General features: G+C 37.2%; 2 protein-coding genes across 4 annotated transcripts in view; one reads left to right on the top strand and one right to left on the bottom strand.

The window, feature by feature from the left end:
• The window catches only part of LOC117417333 (UDP-N-acetylglucosamine transferase subunit ALG14 homolog), a 13305-nt gene extending 5394 nt beyond the window's left edge, over positions 1-7911 (bottom strand). Inside the window, exons 1-3 of one of the 2 annotated variants that reach the window (XM_034029405.3) lie at positions 7734-7911; positions 7234-7385; positions 5748-5870 (exon numbers count right to left, since the gene is read on the bottom strand). In XM_034029405.3, coding sequence (XP_033885296.2) covers positions 5748-5870; positions 7234-7385; positions 7734-7911 — 453 coding nt within the window. The remainder of the gene's footprint in view (positions 1-5747; positions 5871-7233; positions 7386-7733) is intronic. The other variant, XM_059034866.1, reaches the window with a different exon arrangement.
• On the top strand, positions 7851-27125 carry LOC117417332 (TLC domain-containing protein 4-B-like). 2 transcript variants are annotated; one of them, XM_034029404.3, is made up of 7 exons: positions 7851-7982; positions 14632-14798; positions 17028-17117; positions 17920-17978; positions 19070-19164; positions 24941-25014; positions 25961-27125. In XM_034029404.3, exons 2-7 carry the CDS (start codon positions 14644-14646, stop codon positions 26274-26276), a joined length of 789 nt encoding a protein of 262 aa, XP_033885295.1. In that variant the 5' UTR covers positions 7851-7982; positions 14632-14643; the 3' UTR covers positions 26277-27125. The 2 variants fall into 2 exon arrangements, with proteins under 2 accessions (XP_033885295.1, XP_033885294.1); XM_034029403.3 differs by lacking the exon at positions 7851-7982 and adding an exon at positions 10484-10811.

Below are 27125 nucleotides of genomic sequence, written 5' to 3'. Positions count from 1 at the left end.
TTGGAAATGAGTGACATTTGTTTGAAAACTGTTGAAACCTCTCGCTGTGTGTCACTAAGACACTGTTAATAGGAAACAAAAGAATGTTGATTTGTTAAAAAAAAGATTTATTCAGCTAAACTACACTGCGAGTAGGCTTTGATTTCCAGGGTTGTCTTAATGAATAAAATAAATAAATAAAAAAAGACAAAAACTGCATTTCTATTAGGATGTTAAAAAAAAACCCAACTTAATGCATGCATACACTGTATTTCAATCTTAATATATATATATATATATTTTTTTTTATTATTTAACTGTACTTACACTGTGAGTTTAAGTTAGAGCAATGGCAGCCTCTGGATGAATATGGTTATATAAGTGTCCTTAAAGGGCCATTTTATGCACAACACTATTTGTGTGGTTTTCTCTTCAAAGTGTAAAATGGAGTAAGAATCTTATTTATTATCCTACATATCTGTTTTTCTAAGCTAAGTCACAGATTTATAAAGCTTACCAGCACATTGTTGACCTCCTCCCCCGAGAGTAGTATTTATGCTAGACCCTCCTTGTATGTTGGGGCTCAGCTCATAAACCAAGCAGGAACATTCCTGGCATACTTGCACTGTCAGTGGTCAGTGCTGCACTTTATACCCTGGCTGCTGGCTGCCGGCTTGCCTGGCTTTCTCTCCAAGATGGGGCTGAAAAGCTCTGTAGCTTTCTACTGCCTGCAACATCTGGAAATGACTAAATCAACATGCATCCCCTCCATCCTACCAGCCCTTGTCAGTACACAGTCACTATGTTCAAATATATTAGGAATACAAGACAAGGAAAAGCGGGTATTCTGAATTAGAAGTTTCCACAATCAACTTCACCTAAGATACAGCTTAAAGCAAAATTGTTCTATATAAAAAAAATAAAATAAACGTCCTGAACTCGACAAGCCTGCATTTAGCGATCTTTGTCCCCTTAATGTACTAATGTGTTAAAACGCACTATAAATAAATGAATTATGAATAAGACTGCTCTAATCTAGTCAGCTCTGTAATGCTGTACGATGTACAAAATTGAAATACAGAAGAATTACAGAAGGGGCAAAAAATCCTCAGACTTCACAAGGAATCAAGCCGATCGAACCACATTTTAATTCTGAAACCCGGTAAGTGCATTATGTCATTCAATAGACATTGTTTCTCTATAACACGACACCACTAGCAATTCAAACCTCTTTGGCACCTTCCACAGTAGAATATATCCAGATTCCCTCTTTGGTAGGGAGTTATTCCAAGTTGCAGTCAGTTAGTGTCTGCAGCCCACACTATTGGAATTCAATGTGCAGCCATGGCCCAAGCGATAAAACCAGACATTAAAAAAAAATACAAAAAAAAAAATTTGAACTGTTACCAATTTGAAAAGCACTGAAGCAGATTTCACCAAAAAAATGATTATTCTTTTAATTAGCACATACTCAATTCAAATGGCTTCATTAATTCTACTGCGTGGTTTTCAACAGGGGAAACATTATTTGTTAAGAATTGATTATCCCACACAATAAAAAGCCTGTCTCTAATATGAACTCTTCAATTAAGTATAACTGCAAAGTCACTTCACACCGATAACTCATGGGTACACTATTGATTCAATTGAATTCAGCAGTTAATAGCTAACTTAGGGCATTATATAGAAGAAGAAGAATTCCACCAGATAATGATCATGATTACTGATTGTGGTCATTTTCTTTACTGTTTAATCATTTGAGTAGATCTGTTTGTATTTATTGTAGTCTATTAACACATCATTGTTTAATACAAGATCAATTCCATCAACTGGTTGAATACAGTAAATAGAAGATAACTTGACGTATTTGAAACAAGCCGAGTTTCAATACTCAGCAAGATCCATGCTATCTATCCTCTACAGGTCCATAGGACAACTAGGACTTATGGCACTCATGCTTATGGACATATACCTCCTAGAGACTGATCTATTGCCTGCATTAAAACAATTCCATTAAGTGTTTTCTTCAGGAAAACAGTTTACCGAGTCATCTAGAATGTAACTGTTTCACTTGTATATACAATATAAGCTGGTTTTAAATATGTTTATTGTTTATGAAGGTCTTTATGAGTGAATTGTTGCACGGCTTGCTAACCCCTTGAAAAATAAAATCTAAAGCCCCTTACACACTGGCACTCGTACGTGGGTCGTACCCGGGTGATGGGTCCCAGCGACCCACCTCAGGATGTGGGTCGACACGCTTTGACCCGGGCTGAGCGAGAATGCATGACGGCCATTTGTAAGCCGACAAAATAACAAACAGCCACGCCTGCGTGAAGGTTTCACCTCCACAAGGAACATTTCTGTTTAGCCATATTTTTGTTGATTGAGACATACCATGAGCAAGATTGCAGCAGGGATGAAGAAACATTTGCTCTAATCAACATTTAGGTCGACGGTTCAATCCAGAGAAGCTTGGATGGACTGAGCGAGTCACTTAATCTCCTTGTGCTCTGTCTTTCGGGTGAGTTGTTGTTGTAAGTGACTCTGCAGCTGATGCATAGTTCACACACCCTAGTCTCTGTAAGTCGCCTTGGATAAAGACGTCTGCTAAATAAACAAATAATAATAATTTACATGATACATTTTCATAATGGTCCACTGGAAATGCAAGATTTGTACTTTGCTTTTGAAAATACCATTATGTATTTTTAAAATTTAATTTAAATTCACATTTTAACTAGGTTAAGTAGCCAATGACTGGTTAAAAAAAGTGAAGGCAACTATGTATGACAAGCACAGTTTTCCTGACATAGCATGTGTCCTCTGAGAGCCTGAATTTAGTATGTGATCTCATTGAAATGTCCATATATGGCAAAAGTCTGGGAATGCTGAGCTTCCTACTCACTGGTCTGCCATTTATTCCCACTCATTCCATTCTGGAATGCACTACAGCTTTTGAACAGCTGTACAGCTGGCTTTCACTGTGCACAAAAAAGGTAAATGAAAGATTAGATCTAGATATAGATAGAGACACTATTTACTGGCCTTTGCCTGGACCAAAAAAAAAAAAAAAAAAAAAAAAAAACACCTTACAAAAAAATGTAGGCCTATACATTAAATAAAGCTCAGGAAGAATGCAGGCTACAAACAGATGCATTTCCTCTGCCCAAACCCTTTCTGTGTGAAAGCATTGGTTCTTTGGGTGCTTCTGATTTTTCTGCAATGTGATCTTTTAAACCTCTTTCAAATTAAACCTTAAATGAAGTTCTGAGAAATGTAGAGATTTCTCTTGAAGTGTCAGTAAATTCTATTAAATGCTGATCTACAGTGCTGCTCCATCTCCTGGTTCATTAAATTAGCCCCTGGCTCCTGGCCAAGTGCCTGGTGAAGCCCTGCGATATCCTGTAAACATGGGCTTTCACTTCTGGCCCTACTAAGAATCCCATGAGACAGCAGACAAACCCTTTAAAGTGCTGATTCCTATAGTCAAGGCTATAAAAGGTCTTGCATCCTCTTTGTACTTCCATAGAAGGCATTGCAGCATTAGCTCCCAGGATTAGGATTAGAGAGCAGTTTAAGTACTCTGTCCAATCAAATTGAACTCCTGTCTGAAGGTTTTACTGATAAGTGCTGTGCATAACAAATAAAGTTTTAGTTACACTTTAGTTCCCCCATATTATTATTTGTTTATTTAGCAGACGCCTTTATCCAAGGCGACTTACAGAGACTCGGGTGTGTGAACAATGCATCAGCTGCAGAGTCACTTACAATTACGTCTCACCCGAAAGACGGAGCACAAGGAGGTTAAGTGACTTGCTCAGGGTCACACAATGAGTCAGTGGCTGAGGTGGGATTTGAACCGGGGACCTCCTGGTTGCATGCCCTTTTCTTTAACCACTGGACCACACAGCCTATTGTATGCTGTGTGAGAGTGGATGAACAAGGGAATCTCAACACAGTGTCACCTGGCACCATAATACAGTACATGGGGTCCTGGTGACCCAAAGGGCAATCCTACCCCTTGCCATCTCCAGGTAAACTGTACACTTGCTGTTATGTCTATGCAAACCCCACAGCAGCCTTTTAAACCGGCCTACACATCTACATTGTGTAACCTACATACTTATCTAAGGAGTGAGTTGAGCAGCTTTTTTTAAAAATAAATGCAAATGCACAGTTTCGTGATATTTAGGTATTTGTCACTAAAATAATAGCTGTCTGTGAGCTCATCCAGTTATTGGAAGTATGTGCAAGCACCAACACTATATCATTGTTGCTGAGGATGTATGTCTCCAGAAGGGCTAAATAATTCATCAAACTCTGCATTAAAGATTAAATTCCGGGAGGTTTTAACATATGGCAACCTGTATTACACAATGTATACAGGCTGCTTCAAAAGCAGAACTGTCAATGAAAAATAACAAAAAAGACACGTTCATTATTTGTAAAAATCCATGTTGTGAGGGAATCCTAATTAATGTGTAAGAAATGGATTCCATATTAGACTTTTTAAGGTGTTTTATGGCATGTTTCATGAGTTATTAAGCGTATCTTAATTGGCCTGTTTATAACTCAGCATTCCTTCAAATAGCAAAGATGGTCAACTGCCAGACCTTTTTACACATTCATTTAAATACTTTGCTTTTTTATATAAATTCAGCAATGCAATATTCACTAAATACCTTCAAACGCAGGGCCCCATGTGGTTTTAAAAATAGTTTTTACATATTTAAGAAAATACATCATTTGGAAAAAGTGATCATTTTGTAATCTCTTCCAAGAAGTAGCAGGAGAATGTTTTTACTTTCCTGTTCTCTAGTGGCCATACAGTACATTTTATTCTGCCCTGCCTCCTTGACTAAAAACTCTTGTTTTGGATATGCTAGTAATCCTTCCATCAATTCACTACCCATGGTTCTTCAGAATGGTAGAATCAATTCAAGCTACCGCTATAGAAGTTTTTTTTTTTTTATTAAATATGATTGATTTAAAATGTATTTTGAATGGCTGGCTGGTGACAGCAGGAAAATCATAAACAAAAGACACCCTTCCACTTATAGCTGTTCTGAATGTCAGATCAGATGCAGGCATAGATTTACAACCTGAACAAATACTAGAACAAACCCTGACATTGCAGTTCAAAAAACTGCCTTCTGTTAAAGTCATGACAGCAAACACATCAAGAGCTGTTTAAAATGTATACTGTCTTAGTTGTAAATGTAAATGAAAGACATTCTCCACACACCATTGCACAACACAAATGGTTAGAGTAGTTTCCACTGAAATACAGCCAGAAACAGAGATAAGAAAAACTCCATAAAGTACATACCAATAAACAGAAACTTTATTTTTCAAAGCAGTAAGAACTAGTATATGCAGAGTTCGATTGCTATTCTATTCTTTTTTTTTATTATTTAGTAGTCTCCAATTGATTTTACCCAATTTTACTCCCAATCTGAAATATGCAATGGTATTTTAGGCTCAGCTCACCGCTACAACCCCTGCGCTGACTCAGGAGCGGCAAAGTCGAACACACGCTGTCCTCCGTGTGCCGTCAGCCAATCACTTCTTTTCACTCTGCAGGCCCGTCATGCAGCCAACCCAGAGCTACAGCATCGGAGGACAACTCTGGTCAGCTTTACAGGCAAGCCTGCAAGCGCCCGGCCAGACTACAGGGGTCGCCGTGGACACCCTGGCCAAAGAAGAGACTGCCAAACTTTCACCTTGATAGAAAGAAAACATTCTACTGTTCTACCAGTACATACCAAATCTGGCTTCAGCTTAAAGACTAGAGGCACAGAGTAGAGCAGTGAATATAAAGTTGTCAGCACCGAAGACCTCCAGGACTGTTGGACCTCTCGGCTTCTAGGGATTCGCTGAATAGTAAACTGGAAAAAATACATTTTATTAACAGGGCTTACTCCTTTACGGACTGAAATATGTTAAAATGATTGAAAAAATAAATATAATCAATGGTTATATTTGCCAAAGATTTTGTATTAACTTGCCTGTAGCCCAAGAAATAAAGCCTTGCCCTAAATAAATTGCATACAAAGTAGGGAAGTGCGCCATCTAGTGACACATTCTATGAGTACATCTAGGATTTGATTCAATGTACCTTTTTGGGAAAAGTAATGTTTGGGGAATAACTATTCAAACTACACAGACACAACATTTATTTTCAATTACCAATAAACTGTTTATTCATCTCTGTTTGTAGCCAGTGACAAGCTTTGATGCTGGAAACTGATAATGTATTATGGTACCTGATATTGTAGTAGTGAGCTAGTGATCTCAGATTCAGAACACTTTACCTAGGCAATAACCAGATCAATTTTACAGCATAGGCAGGGTGTTTATGAATTCTTTGGACGATTCCCAAACTGTGCTGCATACAAAAGCTTAATTGATCCTATGTCTTTCATTTTTAATACACAACGAAATGAACTGAAGTAAATCTTCCTGTGAGAATGCATGAAGCTGCTTTGATCCATGAAAACACGTCACGGTTTCTTGTCAGTGCATGTTCATTATCACATCGTGTGAAGGTGGGTTAATAAAAACAGTGCTTATGCAGTGCAGCAAAGTGAGCATCCCAGAGCAGGAAACTGCTATTGCCCACATGATCCATCAGAATTGGCTTCTACCTCCCATTATAATAGCACAGTGTAGTTAGACCTTTAGTTATCTTATTATAAAATAGTATGGATCCTGATATTGATATAATACAGCCATCTGAAATTTCTTTGTATCAGGTGTCAAATGACATCACATGAATATGAAACTATATTTAAGATATAATTAACTTTATATATATATATATATATATATATATATATATATATATATATATATATATATATATATTATAAAGCACTGCTTCAGGATGGTAGATTAATCAATTCAAGCTACCACTACAGAACGTTTTCTGTTATTAAATATGAGTGGATATCAGCTCCCTGTATGATAGTGTATATAGTTATGGACCATAAACAATGTTATTTTGTTTAGTATTGAAAGGTAAAATTAAAATGATCACTGTTAAATTTCAATGTTCCGTAAATCTGCCACTAAATTAAAAAAAAAAAAAAAAACCGTTTATCGAAAACTGGATAGACTAGTACAAGTATATTTTTCAATCTAGATCATTCAAAACAGCTATCATAACAAAACAGATGCATGAGTTGAATCACTTTGCTTCGTTTATGCCTTACTTATGCAACATTTAGTTTATTTTGTATTTGGGCTTACCTGTCGTGTTGTGTCTTTTTCTTTGTGAGAATTTTCAAGGGTGCGGATTTTATCTTCACTCATTTTGTCTGTGTCAGCGATGACATAATGTCTTGGAGAGTAGGACCGGGAAAGAGACTCCATCAATCTGAGAATTTCAGTTGTGTGTCCTCCTAACACAAGCAAACAAAAAAATACATCCATTTATTGGTATACATTCCCTAGTAAACATTGTAAAAAAATAAAACATTTCACCGGCCTAATTGGTTGTGTTTACAATTAGAAAAATAGGTTTTCTGTTTTAAAGGAAATTAATTCTAAACATGGTTTCAACAGAGCTGCTTAGATGTAGAACAGTCTAAACATTATCTATTAATTATGACGTCAACGACGCTTTATGATGTTTTTGCAAGACATCGGGAAAGCCTTCAAATCGAAAACGTGGGTCTGTTTACAACTTCATTCATTGGCAATTTGTATTGCTTCCTACTTCATGCTGGAGCGGAAGTTTTAAACCTTACCCGATCCTGCAACCACAAGCACACTGACGGCACCCTTCTTTCCTGGTTTGTGTTCCGCATCCTTCCGAAGAACAAGAAATAACCTCACAGTACAAATGAAAAATGTGATCAGAAGTCCGACTATAGCGGCTAAAATGAGACCCATTTTAACATAACAATTAGAAGAGATGTCAAGCATAGAAAAACATCCAAACTACGGCGACGCATTTAGGACAAGAAACTAGAACGTTTTGCAAGACGGCTTTCTCGGTATGTTTTTATATTTGCTGTTCAAATCTAGTCTAGTCGGCTACATCTAGAATTACGTTGTGCATTTTTTTTTATATCAGCGCCTTAGGTATGTCTAAGGGGAGCAGATTTTTAAGCCCTGGGACAGTATGAAAACATTGTCAGTAATATATAACTTCCAAGCTACGGGGAAGAAGCGGGAGGGTGTATCACTTTGGCAATGTTTGATCTAATGTCATATTGAAAGTGAATGTAGAGAGCCATGGTGATATTCAGAGTGGAATCCTTTAAAAAAGTTTTTTTGGTAAATAAATTATCTTCTTTTTATTACATTAGACATTAGCAATTCAATTATATAAAATTACGAAAATTCTCACACACAATTCACACACACACACAAAAACAATTTTACTGTTGATTCCTGCTGCAGATCTCTTTTCTGCCAAAGAAACTGAATGTCTCTCTGTCTCTTTCGCATCTCTAGGCTATCCTCCAGTGTCCAATCTGCAAAACAAGCCCTTCCTGTATGAAAACATTACATATCTCAACATTCTATTATATTAAATGGTTACTTCATATAATGTTATTTTCAAAATATGTAATTTCTTACCATTTAATATGCCATAGTATTTGTTCTATATATATATATTCTATTGCAGTTTCTGCTTGGAGTACAGTACTACCAGGAAATTATTTTGTTCAGCCACTTTCTACTGTTAAATAACTGATACATTTTACATTATGTGGTGGAAAGCCTAAAGGTGATGCAATGTGTCCTAACTGTTGACCAATAAATAAAGCCCACAGTTTCATTCATAAGCTTCCCCACCTTTTCACAGATAATCAGCTTTTCTGAGTTTTGCTTAGAATCTGCCCTGATTACACAAACAGAAATTTCCTTTTGAAGTAGTTTTAAGTACGGTAAATAGTAATCCAAGTAACCTTTAAACATGCTGTAAGGTATCCCTTAAAATGGAAAGGAACGTGTTAAAAACATGTTAATTACATGATGAACTTCCACTATTTTCAATCTACGCAGTTTTTCGGTACCAATCAGTGATCATGAGAAAGCGTCTTCTGACAATCTGAATTAGATAACTACGCTTTTTATGAAGGCTAATTTCTTTGCTGATCATGGCTTTAGTCACGTCAAGTCTCATTGTATTGTTATTACATATGGTAGTAACACAGCAGCCTTCATGAAAATGCAATAAATACAATATTCCTGGCGTGGCGATGCTCGGGGGGTGGGGGGTGGGGGAGAATGAATGAATGAAAGGAGCGTCCCAAGAAAAGTTCTGGGACCAGTGGGACCAGTATTCCAAAAGTGGGGGATGTCTGACCACTTTAGTCAAATGTTCAATACAGTTGTGTCATTTATAACTTACCTCAACCTAATAGCAGAAACATGCACGTGTCAGATTGATCTAGTCTGTATTATGATTGCTGATATAATTTGGTGTATTACTACAGTCATGTAGAGCAGTCACTTGATACAGTATTATTTTAGTGTAAAGTAAGTTGTAGATGTTAGGACTGATTGATTGATTGATTGATTGATTGGTACAGTTGATTAATCTGACTCTCACCATTCTAGATCTGCACTGTCTCCAGGTCAGCCTTTTTTGAGCTCAAACTTAATCAATCTTTGGGGATGTTTGCATAATAACTGGCCTAGAACATTATTTGTCAATCATTGTCCTGCAAAAAATGTTAAATAGCTTTTGTGCAATGTGCAGATGTACCCCACATATTTATCACATGTATTCACCACCCTGTTGGAGAATCCAGCAATGCCCTCTACAGCCTGGTTTATACTTATCAGAACTGGTAGTACAGATGGTAATGCTGGCTCAAGTAAAAATATATAGTCGATTTAAAACAGATTGCTCATTAAAATATTTAGCATTTACAATTTCTCTTTATTTCACTATCTGACACATCAGAAGAATTGTGAAAACTTGACAGTTAGTTAGTAAAGGGCCCTTATAAGTAAAGAACAATTTACTTCGACATGGCCTAACTGTGAAAAAAAAGTAACTTGTGAATTATGGTACATAACAGGGAGCAAGATATTTAATTTGCTATTATTAGCGATCTGATTAGTCTGTAACTCATAATTGTGACTGAAACTAACTTGCAACAGGGAGATACAGCTTTTATAAATTGCAAACACATTTTAGGGATGCAATGTGCACAATCGGTTGTGGGAGGCACAGAACATGTCCATAAAGTATTGCAGATGCTTTTAATTATCTGTCCAAATACCCCATGTATGTACTACATTAGTATTACAATCTAAATACATTTGCCGTGAATATTGAAAAGCTGCCTCTAAACGCCTGCCAAGATTGTATTCTATTTTGAATAGGTATGAGAAATCTTTTTTGCAAACACAACATCACTGTCACTGCGTTTTATACTAAAATCTGAAATCGAACCTTGTTACCTGTGATAAGACTGATCAACTGTCAAACGACGGCGTCACTTGACTGGGCACGACTGCAAGTTCATTGAGTGGCGTGGTATGTGTGAATGTCTCTTTAAGAAGTTTCTGTAATTTGATTCTCAGTAGCGCCTTGCCCTCCAGATACCTTCCCAACACAGCCAGCCATAACCGAGCATCCACTTGAAATTGCTTATGTGCACGTTTTTGTGCTGGAGAATAAATACAATATGCGGCATCGTTAGGGCATTTTCAAGAGCATAATCATATAACGATTGTGATGACGAATTGCCTGGTAATGGCATATGCGTTTGTAATGCATTTTAACGGTATTGATCGTGATGGTTTTCAGAAAATAACGCTAAGTGCAGGACGTATGATGTATTTTTAACGAAAGAAGAAAGGTGAGTTTGAAATTAAACCTAATTTTCTTTTTTTTTTTTAAACGATTTTTTTCTATGGCTTGGCTGGCCAAGTACCATGAATTTCTACATCATTTATTATAACCCCTTACACTGCACACTCAATAACAGACCATATCAACAATTTGCATTATGTTACAAATACGTTTAAAAAATCGGTGCAATGTATTATTCACACACACACACACACACCACACACACACACATATATATGCTACAAATTGTTCTGTACGAAAACATATGCAGTTTATCACCAGGGTTTTTAATCGGGCCAGTTTGTATTGCTTTCTTATTGGGGAATAACATGTGAACATATCGGTTGTTTACGTAAAGTTCAAGGTCATTGGAAACGTTTAACCCAGTTAAATAACGATGTTATTTTCATGTAGTTGTAACGTTATTGTGTGTGTGTGTGTGTGTGTGTGTTTTAACAGACACACTACTATAGCCATTAGGGTGTACCATTTGAGGCCCCGCAGCTGTCAGATACATCCAAAATAGAATAATATTCTACAAGTAGGTTTATTCTGTCAGAGAAACAAAAGTTGATTTTGACATATATGCATTTTTAGTGATTGCATCTCATTAAAGTAACTGGCGCTGTGCTATTAATCATTGATTCTATGCTCAGGATGCAGTCGTTAACTGCATTACAGACTGTAATACAGAGCCTGTACATTCAGTTTTTGAACATCAGCCTGTCGGTTTGTCCCTGTGGCTATAAATATGACAAAACATTAAGTCCCCAACACTTGCTTCACAACACTGAGTGGAAGACTGCAGAGGGAGAGGAGTTCTTCTATGCACCTTAGTTTTGCCAAGGTTTCCAGTTCAATGTGAATTTGTTTATGAAAGTTTACATGAATGTTTCTGGGCTACCAAACAATTCTATTATTTGTGACCGTGTTTCAATATATTTAACTTGCAAATTAACTGTGTTATGTGTTCCATATTGCCACCCCTGAACGAGGGGAAAGATATTCGATAAAGTCTGCCTACGTAGGGCCTACCTAATAACCTTTAATCTGTGTTTTTTTCCCCCTCTCTCATATTTCAGTTAAATGTCTGTTTAGGGGGCCAGCGGAAAGAGAGACCACTTTTTTTAATGAAGATATTTTCAGTGTGCAAGAGCAAGAACCTGTGTCAGAATCCTTTTGGGATTTGAGGGGTTTTACAATCGTGTACAGCGCACGCCCATGTCCATGTTAATCTACTGCAATAAAATTACTTTTCCAACAGGGTTGAAGGATGAAGGGTTATATGAGGGTTTCTCATACCACTGGCAGTATGAAGGGGGGTGGAGTCAATGTGGGCTGTGAGCTAAGATTGTTGTGGAGAGGTTATTGGCCTAGTGGTGCAGTATAGTGGTGTGGATATGTTTTGAACGGGTTGATAAAGTTGCCTAATTTGCTTTCTTTTCTGGGACCTCCTGGGATATATATTGGAAACCACTGATCTGGTTTACCTCAAGTCACTGGGGTCCATTGACAGTGAAGGATTCTGTTCTAAGCAGACCATACATTATTTCTTAAGTTTATAAATGTGCACAATGCTGATTTAGAGATCATTTAGAATTATGTTGGACCTGTACTTGACGGACTCAGTCTGGGGTGATGTGTACAAATTTCCCACTTAGAACCTGCTTCAGAAGACAGAAATGTGTCCTCTTTTATTTTGGTACCACCTTATTTGGTGTCTGATGCCAGACAGATTAAGGCTAAAGTATGGGGTGGGGGGGGGGGTTGCCAGCCATCATCAAACTTTGTAACTGTTCTGATTGCTGTGAACAGTCGGGGGGGGGGGGGGGGGTGGGCGGGTTATTTGGCTGCAATTCAAGAGACAATGCAGTGAAAGCTACAGTATATGCAAATACCCATGACTCAAGTGTGGTTGCCATGCTGTGCAAATTGATAGGATAATACAGCAATCTGCTGCTCCAGCTTCCCACAGTTAGACACTGAGAAGGTACAGTTGAGTTATAGTACTACTGTGTGTGGGGATGGTGTTGAAACAGGGTTGGGTAAAATTGTAACATAACTTTCCATCAGAACAGCAGTGGATTATTAATTAATTTCACAGAACCAGATTAACATGAGTTGTGGACTACCTTACTGTACTTGATCAAAGATTTGGACATGAGATTTTGAATAATTAATGTTGGACAATAATAATAATACTAGTAATACGTTAAATCGTGCCTGTCTGTCTTAATGAGTGGAAAAACCCAGTTGAGAGGTTTTATACTTACTGATCATCATCTTTGCACGAGATTAGACTCCTCGTTTTCTCCAGGTCCCCTTGTTACTTGCTGTGCATTGTTTACCATGTTTAAACAGCGCAGGCATACACAGAGGGTCCCCAGAATCCAGTAATCCAGTGAAATGCAGTCTGAAACATAAGAACATAAGAAAGTTTACAAACGAGAGGAGGCCATTCAGCCCATCTTGCTCGTTTGGTTGTTAGTAGCTTATTGATCCCAGAATCTCATCAAGCAGCTTCTTGAAGGATCCCAGGGTGTCAGCTTCAACAACATTACATATAATGTTGTTGAAGAAATCTATATAGGACACCAGGAGTACATTTTAGTAATACTTAACATAGGTCATTCTAGATACTGTACTGTATACAACAACGATTCTGTCCATGTAACATTTAAAAAAAATGTAGCTGCATTGTATTCATAGATGTGGACTATGTGGAAATAGAGAAAGAATCAATTTATCTAAAAACATTGCCTGATGGTGAGGTGGGTACACTATGAAGTGATGATGTAATGCTTAAGAGAAGAAAGTGAATGAGTGCATACAAAAAGGTTGCATGCAACAAAACTACTGTAGAGTCAAAAGATCCATTGCCAGATTTAAACAAATTTAGGAAATGTATTCTTCTGTGACCTTGATCTCTTATCTAATATGGCTGCCCTGCCTTACCAAGGTGGTATAGCTGTAGGCTTTACTTAGAACTCAATTGGATAAGGCTATCTGTGAGGTCAAATGGAAGTTCCTCTGTAATATTTTGTAATGTTAAATGTGCTTGATATTTCAGACATGGTGAAGGGCTGAGTGACTTTGAGTTGTATATTTCAATTGAATGGTGATTTCACACATGTCTCTGTCATTTTCTCAGCCTGTTGGCAATATCAGGTTAAAATCCATACATATAGATAAGCAATGTGAAAAAGTAATCAGTACTTATTTTAGGTCTGTCCCGGATCTTGCAGAAACATGATTGACAGTACTTGAGGTATCATTCTAGCGCAGCAGTTTGTTCACTAATTTCCGAATGCTTTTCCCAATACAGTTATCTTTTCAATTGTTATTGAAGAAAGGTTTTGTGTTATTTAAAAAACTAAGAGAGTACATTTTGTGGCTCTCTGATGCTATACAAACCCTTGTCATTCGTGTGGAAAAGCTGAAACAACATTACTCTGAAGTGGACTTGTTTTAACCGTACTGTCTGTTTACATCCTGTCAAACCAGAAAAGCCAACATTTTCAAAACAATCAAAATTGATCCTACTGGAAAGTCAAGAAGCATGAATTGTTTCTGTGTTGAAAGATAATTGTACAGTATGATAATGACAACCAGATCTTTTGAAATAGTCTTTACGTGTTCTGATCGAAAATACCCAGCCTGAACAATCTTTTTCATTGTCAAGTGTACTTCACGTTGGACCTGTAAGCAAAGTGTTGTGTGTATTAGAAACAAATCTACATTTTTAGGGAGAGGTAAACATATGACTAATGGTTTGGGAAATGGATTTTAACATGGTGTGCATGTACCTGTTTTCTTTCGTTTTTTAGGGTTGAGCTGCTATGGAATTCTTCAACCAGCTGATTCTTGCTGTCTCAGTGACCAGTTTCATCACGTTTCAAGTGCTGTTTCACTATCTAAGCTCCTGGGTGTCTACCCGTGTCAGCCCTGGTTTTAAAAAACTAAGTGAAAAGCAGAAGATAGAATGGAACTCCAGGTATAGAAAAAAATCCTTCCTGGTTTTGCGTCAGTATTGCATCTTAGGTTGGTTTGTGATGTAATCTCAGAGTACTTGTTTAGAATAGGTTTTTAAAAGTTAAAACGTGGACAGAAAATACTGCATCTGTAGATCTTTAACCTGTATTACTTATTTGTTAAGAAGTATCTGTCCTGCTTTATCTGTTAGTGTGTGTGTTTGTTTTAAGAAGTACAGTAATAGTTACGAATATTGTATACCTTATGGGGCCAGATGTGCTACTAAACGTTGAGTTATTCACCTACTTTTATAGATTTCTGTTTTTGGTTTTACTTTGTAAAGAGCATATGTATTATCTTTACTAAGCAATAACCCTGCAGTTAGTGTATCATCAGGTCTACAGTGTTGATAGATACACAATTTCAGTGCTTCAGTATTCCAGATTTACCCATGACTAGAGAAGTCAGTTTGCAGGGCGTTCATTAATACACCACTTGCCCTGTACCCAGTCCTGGGTATCAGAATTTCCCTGGTTGAAGTTTTGAAATGACCAGGTGCCAGAGGCTTGAACAATTAGGCCCCTGGTAAATCTGCTGTGATCGCACTCATCGCAACATGAGTAAGTCACATTTGAGTTTGAAGGGTTACTAATATAGCAGGAGGTCAGGAACACTTTATTTAACTTCTGGCTTCTGGTCATTTAAATAACATAGTTCTGAAACCCTGGACTGTGGTGCAGAGCTAGTGTGAGTTTCAAGTCATACTAAAGTGGATGTTTACACTTTCCAAGCCAGCTAGGCTTGATTAGCAATCTGAAAGCCTTATGAGTGAACCCTAAAATAGGGTAGTAAGTGGTAATCATGCTCTCTGGAGACAAAATTAGTTCTGTATTTGCTGACTCGTAAGCACAGATGACCACTTAGTTCAGCTTCTCTTGTAATACACAAGAGTAAGCCCAGTCCAATAGAACTGTGCCAGCTATCCTGTTGGTGACACTTCACCACTTGGTATTCAAATCTTTCATGCCTGGCCCCCTGGCATCCTTGCCATGCATTCAATTTAAACAAGGAACTGTATGTGCAATATGATAAATGTTTTGACTGATGGCACCAGTGTAACCAGAGCTGGAAATGCACAGCGTGTTTATATGTGGACTTGAAGGGGAGTAACGTTGTACGATCAGGTTGTTGCTAAAAGTGAAACATCAATGGTTGGTTTCACAGAACCTGATTAGCACTAATCTTGGACTACCTAACTTGATCTCAGATACAGTAGTCCAAGATTAGTGCTAATCGGGGTCTATGAAACCAGCTGAAAGTGTTGGTTTAACAAGGACATTTCTTCTAATGTCTGTTACACATCCAGAGTATAATATAATTAGGGCTTCTGATTTTCGGTTTTAACCGATAAAACACCCCCCCCCCCCCCGATACAAAAAAAAAAAATGAAATCGGTGGATAGTCAATAAACACCGGAAAACACCTGAAAAACTGTGAAAATGGTTAATCAATTTACATTGACTTTACCCTTTTCCCATTAAAAAATAAAACCTACTACAAAAATAATAATAAATACATTTCCCAGTGCTGCTGGGCAATGTCCCGCCTTCCTGACTTGTATCTATCATTGATTCGTTCTTCATACTTTAAACCCGCCCCAACTACTGAGTGACAGCACATTCCTAGATTCCTTCTATTGGAGACTCCGCTTGCGAGATTTAAAACGAGATTACAATCAGGATGGAGGCTTGTTAGCGGGATTTAAAGCTGTATTACAGTTAAGATATAGAGGATTTAAAACATAATTGTAGTGAAATGTACAAAAATGCCTGCACACAAAAACCCCAGAAGAATGTGCCGTGACCATAGGGATTTCGTTGTGGAAGACAGCAAAGGAAAGAAGGTACAACTTAAGTGTGCAAGTACTGTCAAGTTACTACTAAACATATTTTGACAAAAAAAAAAAAAACGCTCAAGCATTTTGGAAAGTAACCAAAAACACTAATTTCATACAGTATATCAAAAACAAAAGCCCCAAAACAAAAACGATTGACATAAAACTCGAAAACAGCTAAAAAATAAGCACTGAAAAATACAATTAATAAAACCCGAAAAACAGAAACTCTAAGTATAATTTACAAACATTTATAAATAATCAACTACAGAGACAGCAATCTGTAGTTGTGCATGTTGTGTGATACGCTGCATTTTATGTAGTGGCAAATGCTAGTCCTGTTATTCCTGTTATTAGGACAGTGTCGACTTTCCATGCCTTGGTGGTTGGAGTATTTTGTTTGTACATACTACACTTTGATGATGCTGTCAACGAAGACCCTGTCTGGTAAGTTTTTCTGTAATTTTCTAATAGGAAACTTGCAGAACACAGCAGTTTTCACAACTGCTACCTGGCTGTGTGTAATAAATACATAGACCGTTTTTCAATGTCTAATCTGGCACTAACATTTGGTTTGGTTTTCATTGAAAGCACTCTAATACAGTATTTGTCAATTTTACAAAACAGCATTCCAAAAACAGTTGTTACTATGCTTTCTTAGTCCATGCCAAAGTAATTAACTATAGAGTAATTATGAGTCCTTTGGTTTCTTGTGGAGTGACAGCAAGTAAAAAAAATGAAACTGAATTCCCAAATGCACCGTTTTTTAAAAACATTTCTCTGTAGCTGAATCCATTTTGTCCTGCCAAGAGCTGAATTTACTGTTTTAGACCCATAATAAAATGTGCATTGATCAGTTTCCCTCTGTACCGTTCAGTTGTAAATCACACATGCCAGAGGTCCATTGGTTAATAGAGGGTGTTGTAAATTTCAGGATCGGCTAGGATAGATTCTACAGTATTTACTTTGTGACTGACTGACTTCATTCCTTTTGTATTTAAGTCTTAATTGCAGTTGCATGTCTTGAGGCTTTGTGTTGTTTTATTTTTCTTGTGTCCTATCACTTAAATCAATATTGTGATGTAATTTCCGATACACATCATATATACTGGAATAGGATGTTTCTAATGGTTGTTTCCTACAGATATTGTCCACTATACTTTATATATAAAAAAAAAAAAAAAAAAAAAGGAATCCAAAATAAATTTGATATTGAATGATCTGCAATTTTCTCCTTTGTGATTTACAGGGGCGATCCTGCACTGGTGAAACTAAATGTTGCAATAACCACTGGCTACCTCATTTCAGGTTGGTCAGTTTTATGTTTCACATTTTCCATTTTTTTTTTGTTTGCGTCAAACTGACCATATTTGTGTCCTAGTCTGCTTTCACTAAGCTAGAGTGTAACCAATAGAGAAGTTTCCATTTAAATACAACTGTTAAGAAGTTATTGAACCCTTTTTAATAGTTGTTTTTAAAGAGAAATCATTTTGCTGTATTAGATAAATCTGTATGTACGTTCTGAGGAAGTTTATTCAAATAAAGAACAAATCATGATTGCATCACATAACCTGTTAAGGCTGTTTTAATGGTGTTCAGTGGTAGCCTGATCTCTTTGTAATCAATATAAATAGGCTCCCGGAATTAACAGTCTATTCCATATTCTGGTCTATTGTGGATTTAGTCATTCTTGACTTAGAAAGTAAAAGTATATGATACAGCACACCCTCGCTATAATGCCCTTCATTATAACAAACCTTCGGCTATAGTGAACCTGGCCCCTGGACCCCCCCCCCCCCCCCCCCAAAAAAAAATAAAAACACACTGCCGACCTCCTGGTCTGTACGCACGGAATGCCACCTCCGCAATGAAGTCAACGCTTGTCTTAATAAACAGCGTGTGCTGTGTAACTATGCCTCCGAAACGAAAATCATTTTATGTTGCAACAAAGCTGGAAACTATATTGATTGTTTGAAAAAAGGAGTAACACAGGCATATCTCTCTTGTGAATATGGGTGGCTGTTTTTTGACTTGTTCAACAACCATGTGGCAAAGCAAAATTGATTAAAGAAAAAACACTGACAACAAAAACAACAACAACAAAAAAACTTGATCTGAACTTTTTGTCAGACTTTTCATGTCAGGTTGATTTGGAGTAAAAGCTCAGTTTGGGATTCTTGCATGTTGGATTAATATTTGGTACACTTTTAAATTGTCCTTTTGCTATAACAAACCCCTCAATATAATGAACAAAAGGCTTGGACCCCAACAGGTTTGTTATAGCGACGGTGTACTGTATTATTATCCTTTTTATCCAGTTCAAGATTGTGTGGGATATGCTGTTATTGATTTATTGATTCCAATTTTACTTTTTTGTTCTTTTTTTTCTTTCTTCACAGACCTGCTGCTCATTTTTTTCCATTGGAAGGCAATCGGGGACAGGTTTTTTGTAGTGCATCACCTGGCAGCACTGTATGCTTACTACTATGTACTGGTGAGTGCCCTATTGTCCAATAGCAGAACATACAGACAGGATGGGAAAAAGATGACCAAGCGTAAACAGCACTCAGTCTCAGAGGATTCATACAGTCCCTTCACCATTTTGAACTAGAAAGCCTTCAATTACACCACTTACTGGAGAATTTACTTCAGTTCGATTCAATTTAGAAGATTATTGGAAGCAATATAAGGGAGCTATCAACCTCAATGATATTAAGTCATTTGCCAGATCAAATCAACACTTGCACACCAAACGTAAAATATCACAGCCATTTGTTTTCTGCTTTTAATATAGGCTTCTGTCAAAGTCATGACGACATTAATACTCAAGGCAACTGTTTAATTGAATATAGCAAGCCTCCAGACTTGCCAGGACATAAGCTTATGGTATTTCTCCCAAATTGTATATATATATATAAATTGTTTTGTAGATACAGTTCCTTTTGCCACTATAGAGACCATTTCATAATTTACTTTAAGGGGTTATTGTAACAGTTTTGATCCTTTCAAGTAATATTAAAAAAAATTACATACTAGAGTGCTGTAAGTTGGTGGATGTCAGTCAGTAAAGCCATTGACGTTGATTGAATTCTGCTGTTCACCCTTGGTTCTGTACCCACTGGGTTCGACAAGTTCTGTAAAAATAATGGTATTTTTTGCATGGAATGCTGAATGATAACAGTAATACCAAGAGTTACTATGTGGGATGGAAATGGCCCTTCTTGCATCTCTTACACTGAACCTATTGTAACAGCCTGTGCATGTTTTACTTGTATGAGGGTTTTCAGTGTTGCTGTGGAAGGTCTGTTTAGCTGCATGCAATAATCATGTTTTGTGCCGGAGCTGAATATTAACTCCATCTAATGTATAGTATTGTTTTCTATGTGCAAAATTACATGTTAAAATGAATTTATATTTTACCCACTATATTTAAAAATATATATATATATATATATATATATATATATATATATAGATAGATACATATGCATAGATTGAATCCGGGTATAGAATTATCTTAAGTAAATTTAAAAACACAGTGGTTCTGGATTCTTGACAGTGTGGAGCATGTTCAGCTCCCTGGCACAATGTGTATGTGTTGTCAGTAACTTGCTTTAAAATCTTTTTGTAACACCAGCAGTGTGCGATGAACACTGAAAACCAAAAAGAAAAAGCTATTTTACTGCTTAACTTTTTAACAAAGTAAAACCTGCATATTTTTCTTCTTTTCCCATTGTACTTACTATGCATTACATGTTGCCTTTCATTGGGATGCTGAGGGTATACTGTACGGAACAGAAAATGTGAAAGTCTGATCTAGTGAGGAGAACATACTGTCACTGGACTCTGCTGCAGAATGTAACCATTGTTTTGCTTGTGCATTTAAAAGGTGGCTAAGATGTATATGGGGTGACAGAAATACTAATAGAGAATTGACTATCCTAGCAACAACAGTTAAAACTCTGGGTTTTGTTAAATATCTGTTGAAAACTGCATTACCTTTCCTTAAATATGAACCAACACTCACATATGACCTGTAAGGGCTAAAAAGGGGTAAAATGGCATTGTGTTAGCAAACTGATCCTGTTAAAGTAGACATGATTGATGTGATTGTAATTAAAATTATTTTCAATTACTTCATGCGAATAATTATTGAATTACTGTTAAAATGGTATAGTTGAAAAACTTTTGAATAACCTTGTCTGTACTTTATGAATTTTCTTTATAAGCAAGTCAGTTGGAGCCCTTTCCAGTCATCACTAGTGACAACTGCTGTAGGATGCTGGGCTGGACAATTGGCTGCTTTTTCTGTGTTTCATCTGGCTTAGCTGTGTGGGAAACTGCTTGTTCTGAATCGCTTTAGCAAAGGGTAAATTACTCCAGCAATCCCAGAGGAAACCCATAATTACAGCCTACCAAAATGACAGTTCTTAAATATATATATATTAGAAGGCATGTCATTGAAGTGATAACCCATTGTACTGTTTTATCATACTCAAATGAAAGCCATATACAAGGCCTTTAAGAGCCTTTGGTAAGACAGCAGTATGCTAAAGCACAATGCTAAGTGGGATAGAGCTGTATTGGCTTCAGTCATTGGACATGCTGAAATGCTTGTTTGATGACTCAAACCAAGTGCTTGACTTTCAGGTGATGATTATTTTTCATCAGCACACACACACACACAAAAAGAATGGAGCGAAATAAATAGGAAGAACATAAACCCGTCCCACCTAATTGACTGTCAGCTAAGTAAACTAACTAATCAACAACTAATACACTGACATGTTGAAATGTTTTTTTTTTTTTTTTTGGTGAATGGAACATCCCCTCAAAACAGTAACCTGACATTGTCACTAACATCAGTACAGGTATGGTCAAAGGTTTTGCATCACCTAGGATTTTAGGATTGAGACATAGCAATACAAAAAATATATGAACACAATATGGATCTTTATCTGTAATCATGTAATCAAAGAAACTACAAAATGATACTGCAAAAGTCTACCGGAAGCCATAATAGTAGTACAGTATTGCATGTTAGATTTCGAAATGTCACATTTGTCCATTTTTGTCAGTTTTTCATGAAGTATATGGAAAACTACTAAACGGTATGTAATTCATTATGTTAAACAGTGTCCAGTTTTTGACCAGACTTACCCTTCTTGCCATTTCACTATATATATATATATATATATATATATATATATATATATATATATATATATATATATATATATATATATATATATATATATTATACACACAGTGCCTTGCAAAAGTATTCAGACCCCTGACCAATTCTCTCATATTACTGAATTACAAGTGGTACATTGAAATTTCGTTCCGTTTGATATTTTATTTTAAAACACTGAAACTCAAAATCAGTTATTGTAAGGTGACATTGGTTTTATGTTTGGAAATATTTTTAAGAAAAATAAAAAACTGAAAAATCTTGCTTGCATAAGTATTCAACCCCTGTGCTGTGGAAGCTCCCAGTTTACACCGATGAAAAAAATTGCCCTAACGAGGACACAATTACCTTACCATTGGCCTCCATCTGTGAACCATTAGTTGCTGTCACATTTTCTGGATAAAACCCCCACTGTTGAAGGATCATTGGTCAGGCTGTGAATCTGAAGGAAAATGAAGACCAAAGAGCATTCTATAGAAGTTAGAGATAAAGTAATACAAATACATAGATTAGGGAAAGGGTACAAAATAATATCCAAGTGTTTGGATATCCCAGTGAGCACAGTTGTATCAATAATCAGGAAGTGGAAGCTGCATCACACCACCCAGGCACTGCCAAGAAAAGGCTGTCCCTCAAAACTCAGCGCTCAAACAAGAAGGAAACTTGTGAGAGAAGCCACAGAGAGGCCAACAATCACTTTGAAGGAGCTACAGAGTTCAGTGGCTGGGAGTGGAGTACTGGTGCACCAGTCAACCATATCAAGAGCTCTGCAATAACACTGGCCTGTATGGGAGGGTGGCAAGAAAGAAGCTGTTACTCAAAAAGTACCATCTGAAAGTACGTCTGGAGTTTGCCAGAAAGCATGAGAGTGACCCAACTGCGATGTGGGAAAAGGTTTTGTGGTCAGATGAGACCAAGATAGAGCTTTTTGGCCAAAACTCAAAGCGCTATGTGTGGCGCAAACCTAACACTGCCCATGCCTCAAGACACACCATCCCTACAGTGAAGTATGGTGGTGGCAGCATCATGCTGTGGGGATGCTTCTCATCAGCAGGGACTGGGCATCTTGTTAAAATTGAAGGAAGAATGGATGGAGCAAAATACAGGGAAATACTGCAAGAGAACCTGCTTCAGTCCGCTAAAAAACTGAAGCTTGGGAGGAAATTCACCTTTCAGCAGGACAATGATCCCAAGCACAAGGCCAAAGCAACATTGGAGTGGCTCAAGAACAAAAAGGTGAATGTCCTACAGTGGCCCAGTCATAGTCCTGATCTCAATCCCATTGAGAATCTGTGGCACTATTTGAAAATTGCGGTCCACAAGCGTCGTCCAACCAACCTGAACAACCTGGAGCAAATCTGCCAAGAAGAATGGGCCAAAATCACTCCGACATTGTGTGCAAAGCTGGTACATACTTACCCCAAAAGACTTAAAGCTGTTATTGCAGCGAAAGGTGGCTCTACCAAATATTAATGTGTGGGGGCTGAATACTTATGCAAGCAAGATATTTCAGTTTTTTTTTTCTTAAAAATAAATAACATAAAACCAATGTCACCTAACAATAATTGATTTTGAGTTTCAGTGTTTTAAAATAAAATATCAAACAGAGCGAAATTTCAATGTACCATTTGCAATTCAGTAATATGAGAGAATTGGTCAGGGGTCTGAATACTTTTGCAAGGCACTGTATATATAATGTTATTTTAATTTGTTTTTTTATATAAATGTATAGTTTTTTGCAGGGTTTTTCAGACCCAGTAACTTCAACCTTCCCAGTGGTGGTTGCCCCAGTTTTATGTAATTTAACTATGAAAAATTACTAACAATAAATAGTTTAATATTTAACATTTAAACATTGTCTTCATTAGCATATAGAAGGTTTAAACATCAGTGACATGTGACTAGCAGACCCCTGATCAAGTTATCACGTAGGAAAAGTCTTGGGAACTGTTTCCCTGTCCTCAAATCTGGTGTAGTTCCCAAAGGAAAGCTACGGGGTGTCCTAACGGATCTTGTTCCTTTGATAAGCCAGTCATAGATGCATGTAAAACTTCTTTCTTCTCCTTCTTCTTGTTGTTGTTGCTTTTTGCTGCCAGTTGTAGTTGCACTTCCTTTTCAATTAGCTCTTTCTGTCCTCACCTAACATGTCTGATCAATTAACCCAGTCCCACTTCTACTACCAGGAAACATCACATGCAAAAACTACCAAAACTAAAAAGAAAAGCCAAAGACTTGATTGGCCTGGTTAGCTTATATTCCTGTCTTGTCTGTAGTTAGTGCTGTTGCTGTGCACTGAGCAGTCATATTGCCCAGTAACAGTATGGACTTACCAGTATCTAGAGGTACTAGCATGCAATACTGGGGAGTTAATATTTTCTGTAATTAACCTTGGAACATTTTTTTTAAGCATCTCAGCCTCAGTAAGTATGCATTTTATATTTAACTTTCCATTGCCACAGCAGTCGGGTAAGTCTGGGTTTTAATACCGAATGCACTTGAATATCACAGTATAATTGTATTCAGGATGCAAATACAGAGTGGTGGTTGGGTGTATTTTGTCATACTATTATCCCAGCACATGGTATACTTCATTGGTATATCATCCCCCCCCCCCCCCCCCCCCCCAGTACATACTGTGTTTGGCAGATTCTGGTCTTTATGCAACATGCCAATGCAAAATATAGTGCTTATAAAATGGCTTGGCTTGGCTAAGTAGAATCTTACATAGCTGAAATTATCATTAATTTCCTTGGATTTCTTTTATTTAAAATCTCAAAAAATTCTGATCACTTTGGCCATGACAGTAGTGCCTGTAAACCCGGGATAGAATACAGAACTTGAATTACCAAAGTGTATAAAACATGTAAGTAAGCAGTTATATTTTTGTAGATAAAACATGTGCTACATAACACTTTTAACCAATTCTGTTTTTACAGCATGAGCTTTGAAACTACAGGACAGGGGTGGACTTCACCTTGTCTGATCCTACCAAACGCACATCTGAGAGATAGGGCTCTCAATAGCATTGCCTGCAAAACTGTCTACTTCATCATCTGTTCTCACCTTGTTCTTTTAGGGCCAAGGATTGTTGCCTTATTTTGCTAACTTCCGTCTGCTTGCAGAGTTCTCCACTCCATGTGTTAATCAGCGGTAGGTACCCAAAGAGGAAACTTTTCTAAAATGACAGGTGCAATGTAAACGTGGAGCATGCTGGTGTGCCTTTAGGAATACTGCTATAGGAAATCTTTAAATAGCTTTTTCTTTTTACAGTACTGTATTTCTTAATGTTTTATGGTGAAATTTGAATTCTTATGCGGTGTTGTGAGACTGTGGCACTGGCTGCAGTCTGACACACTGCCAGCAGGCACCAAGAGAGCTCCCTTTCAAAGTTTCAGGCCTGAGCACGCCCTGCTGTTGACTCTTAAGCCCCTCTCAAGTGAGATCGTGATTGTTTTTGAATGTGAATGAATGTTCCCGGGAAGCTACATTTAAGACCACTAAAGAAATGTCACCTGTGATCTGGATTGAAAGATGACAGGCCAGAGAATTGGCCTGCTGTGTCCCCTAGGTCTCCCACATTTATTAAATACTCACTAAAGAAACTGAAATAAATAATTATTCATTTTAAATATGTATACTATTGTTCATTTGAACTAGCCACACATTCTTGTGTCCTGGTAGTCCATGCTGCTTTTTTCTCTCTCTCACACACACACACACACACAATAGCCCTGCACCCAGTCCTGGCAATTAACTTCAAAGGTAATGTATTGGGTTTGTTGTTATCACTTGAGTAAAAGCATAACAGTGTAGTAAAGCACAGTGAAAATATGGTATGGTAAAGCAAGTTAAAATACATGGTAAACTATAGAACTATAGTAAATGTATAACCACAGGATAGCATAGGAAAACTGCAACTGTGGTAAACTTTTATAAGGACAATAGTGGTGCAAAAAAAAAATCTGTAGATCTCCTAAATGATTCGGTTGTGGAGTAATATATACCTTATATTGTCTTTTAGTTATTGTTTTTTCCCGCTTGTTTCTATTGAACAGGTGCATTTTTGTATTCTGAGTATTGCCACTATGTTTTTCAGCTGGTTCTTTGAAGTGTTAGGTTATCCAAAATCTTCCAAGCCCAACATAGCCAATGGAGTCATGATGGCAGTAATATTCTTCCTGGTGAGGATTGCTGTCATGCCCATATACTACGAACGAATGTTCTCCATCTATGGAACAGAAGCCTTTTACCGGCTGCCGTTTGGGGGTCGCAGTGCTTGGATGTGCTCAAGCATCTGTTTGGATGTTATGAATGTGATGTGGATGCACAGAATTGCCCGAGGATGCTACAAAGTTCTACGTTATAGGAGGAAACCTGAAGAGGACGCACAGCAGAACGGCAAAATTGAGTGACCTGGGCACTTTAACTGCTATATTTACTATTTTAAATGGTTGTCTATTAATATATTCATGCAACTGTTAATATAACGGAGTCAATCAACTCTGCTATGCTTTTTATTCCCCCCCAAGTTACGTAATCCAATGTTTCAAAAGACTTACAGAGCTTCACCTTGATAATGCATAAAACTTCAAAACATTAACCGTTATTTTATTTTAAGTGGATATGTGGGAAATGACTGACTTTTAGTTAACAGGTAGCAATACTTTTTTTGTGTACAGTAGAACTGCAGGTCACACACATTTTAGTAATTTATTTGATCCAGGTGGAATCCATACATATGTAGTTTTAAGGAAGTCAAAATGTGGCAAACTGTTTTTTGTTAGAGCTAAAATAACTTCTGAGAGCTGTTTTACAATTCTGTGCTGAGTGCCAGTCAGCAAAACAAATGTTTCTAGTGGCATAAAAGCTATTGGATGTAAAACTTATTTCAGCATCCACTGCGAGTAGCTTAAATTCTAAATCAAGAGCATTTTGGATGTACAGCCTTGCAAGAGTTTACCGACTACTGAAGTCAGTCCAATGATTGTGCCAATCCGTGGTCAAACAGACTTGGCTGCTACCTCTCTCTACACCAAGGCTGGATAGAGATCCTATTTGTCAGTCAAAAAATATATACATGTTTTTACTTGCACTTATGCCTGACATACAGCTGCTTGATGTATCTCTAGGTTTGTTAGACATTTTTGGAAAGGTTACGCAAGAAATATCTTGTCCTAGTGGCATCTGCTTGCATTTGCCGACTACATGTTGTGTTAGTATAAGTTGACTGAAGTTGAAGATGTTAGCTGTTTTACCAATTC

The sequence above is a fragment of the Acipenser ruthenus genome, chromosome 12 (genome assembly GCF_902713425.1).
Source record: "Acipenser ruthenus chromosome 12, fAciRut3.2 maternal haplotype, whole genome shotgun sequence".
NCBI classification, from domain to species: domain Eukaryota; kingdom Metazoa; phylum Chordata; class Actinopteri; order Acipenseriformes; family Acipenseridae; genus Acipenser; species Acipenser ruthenus.
Note: the sequence above shows the minus strand (reverse complement) of the source record. Positions and strands in the feature narration are given on the sequence as shown.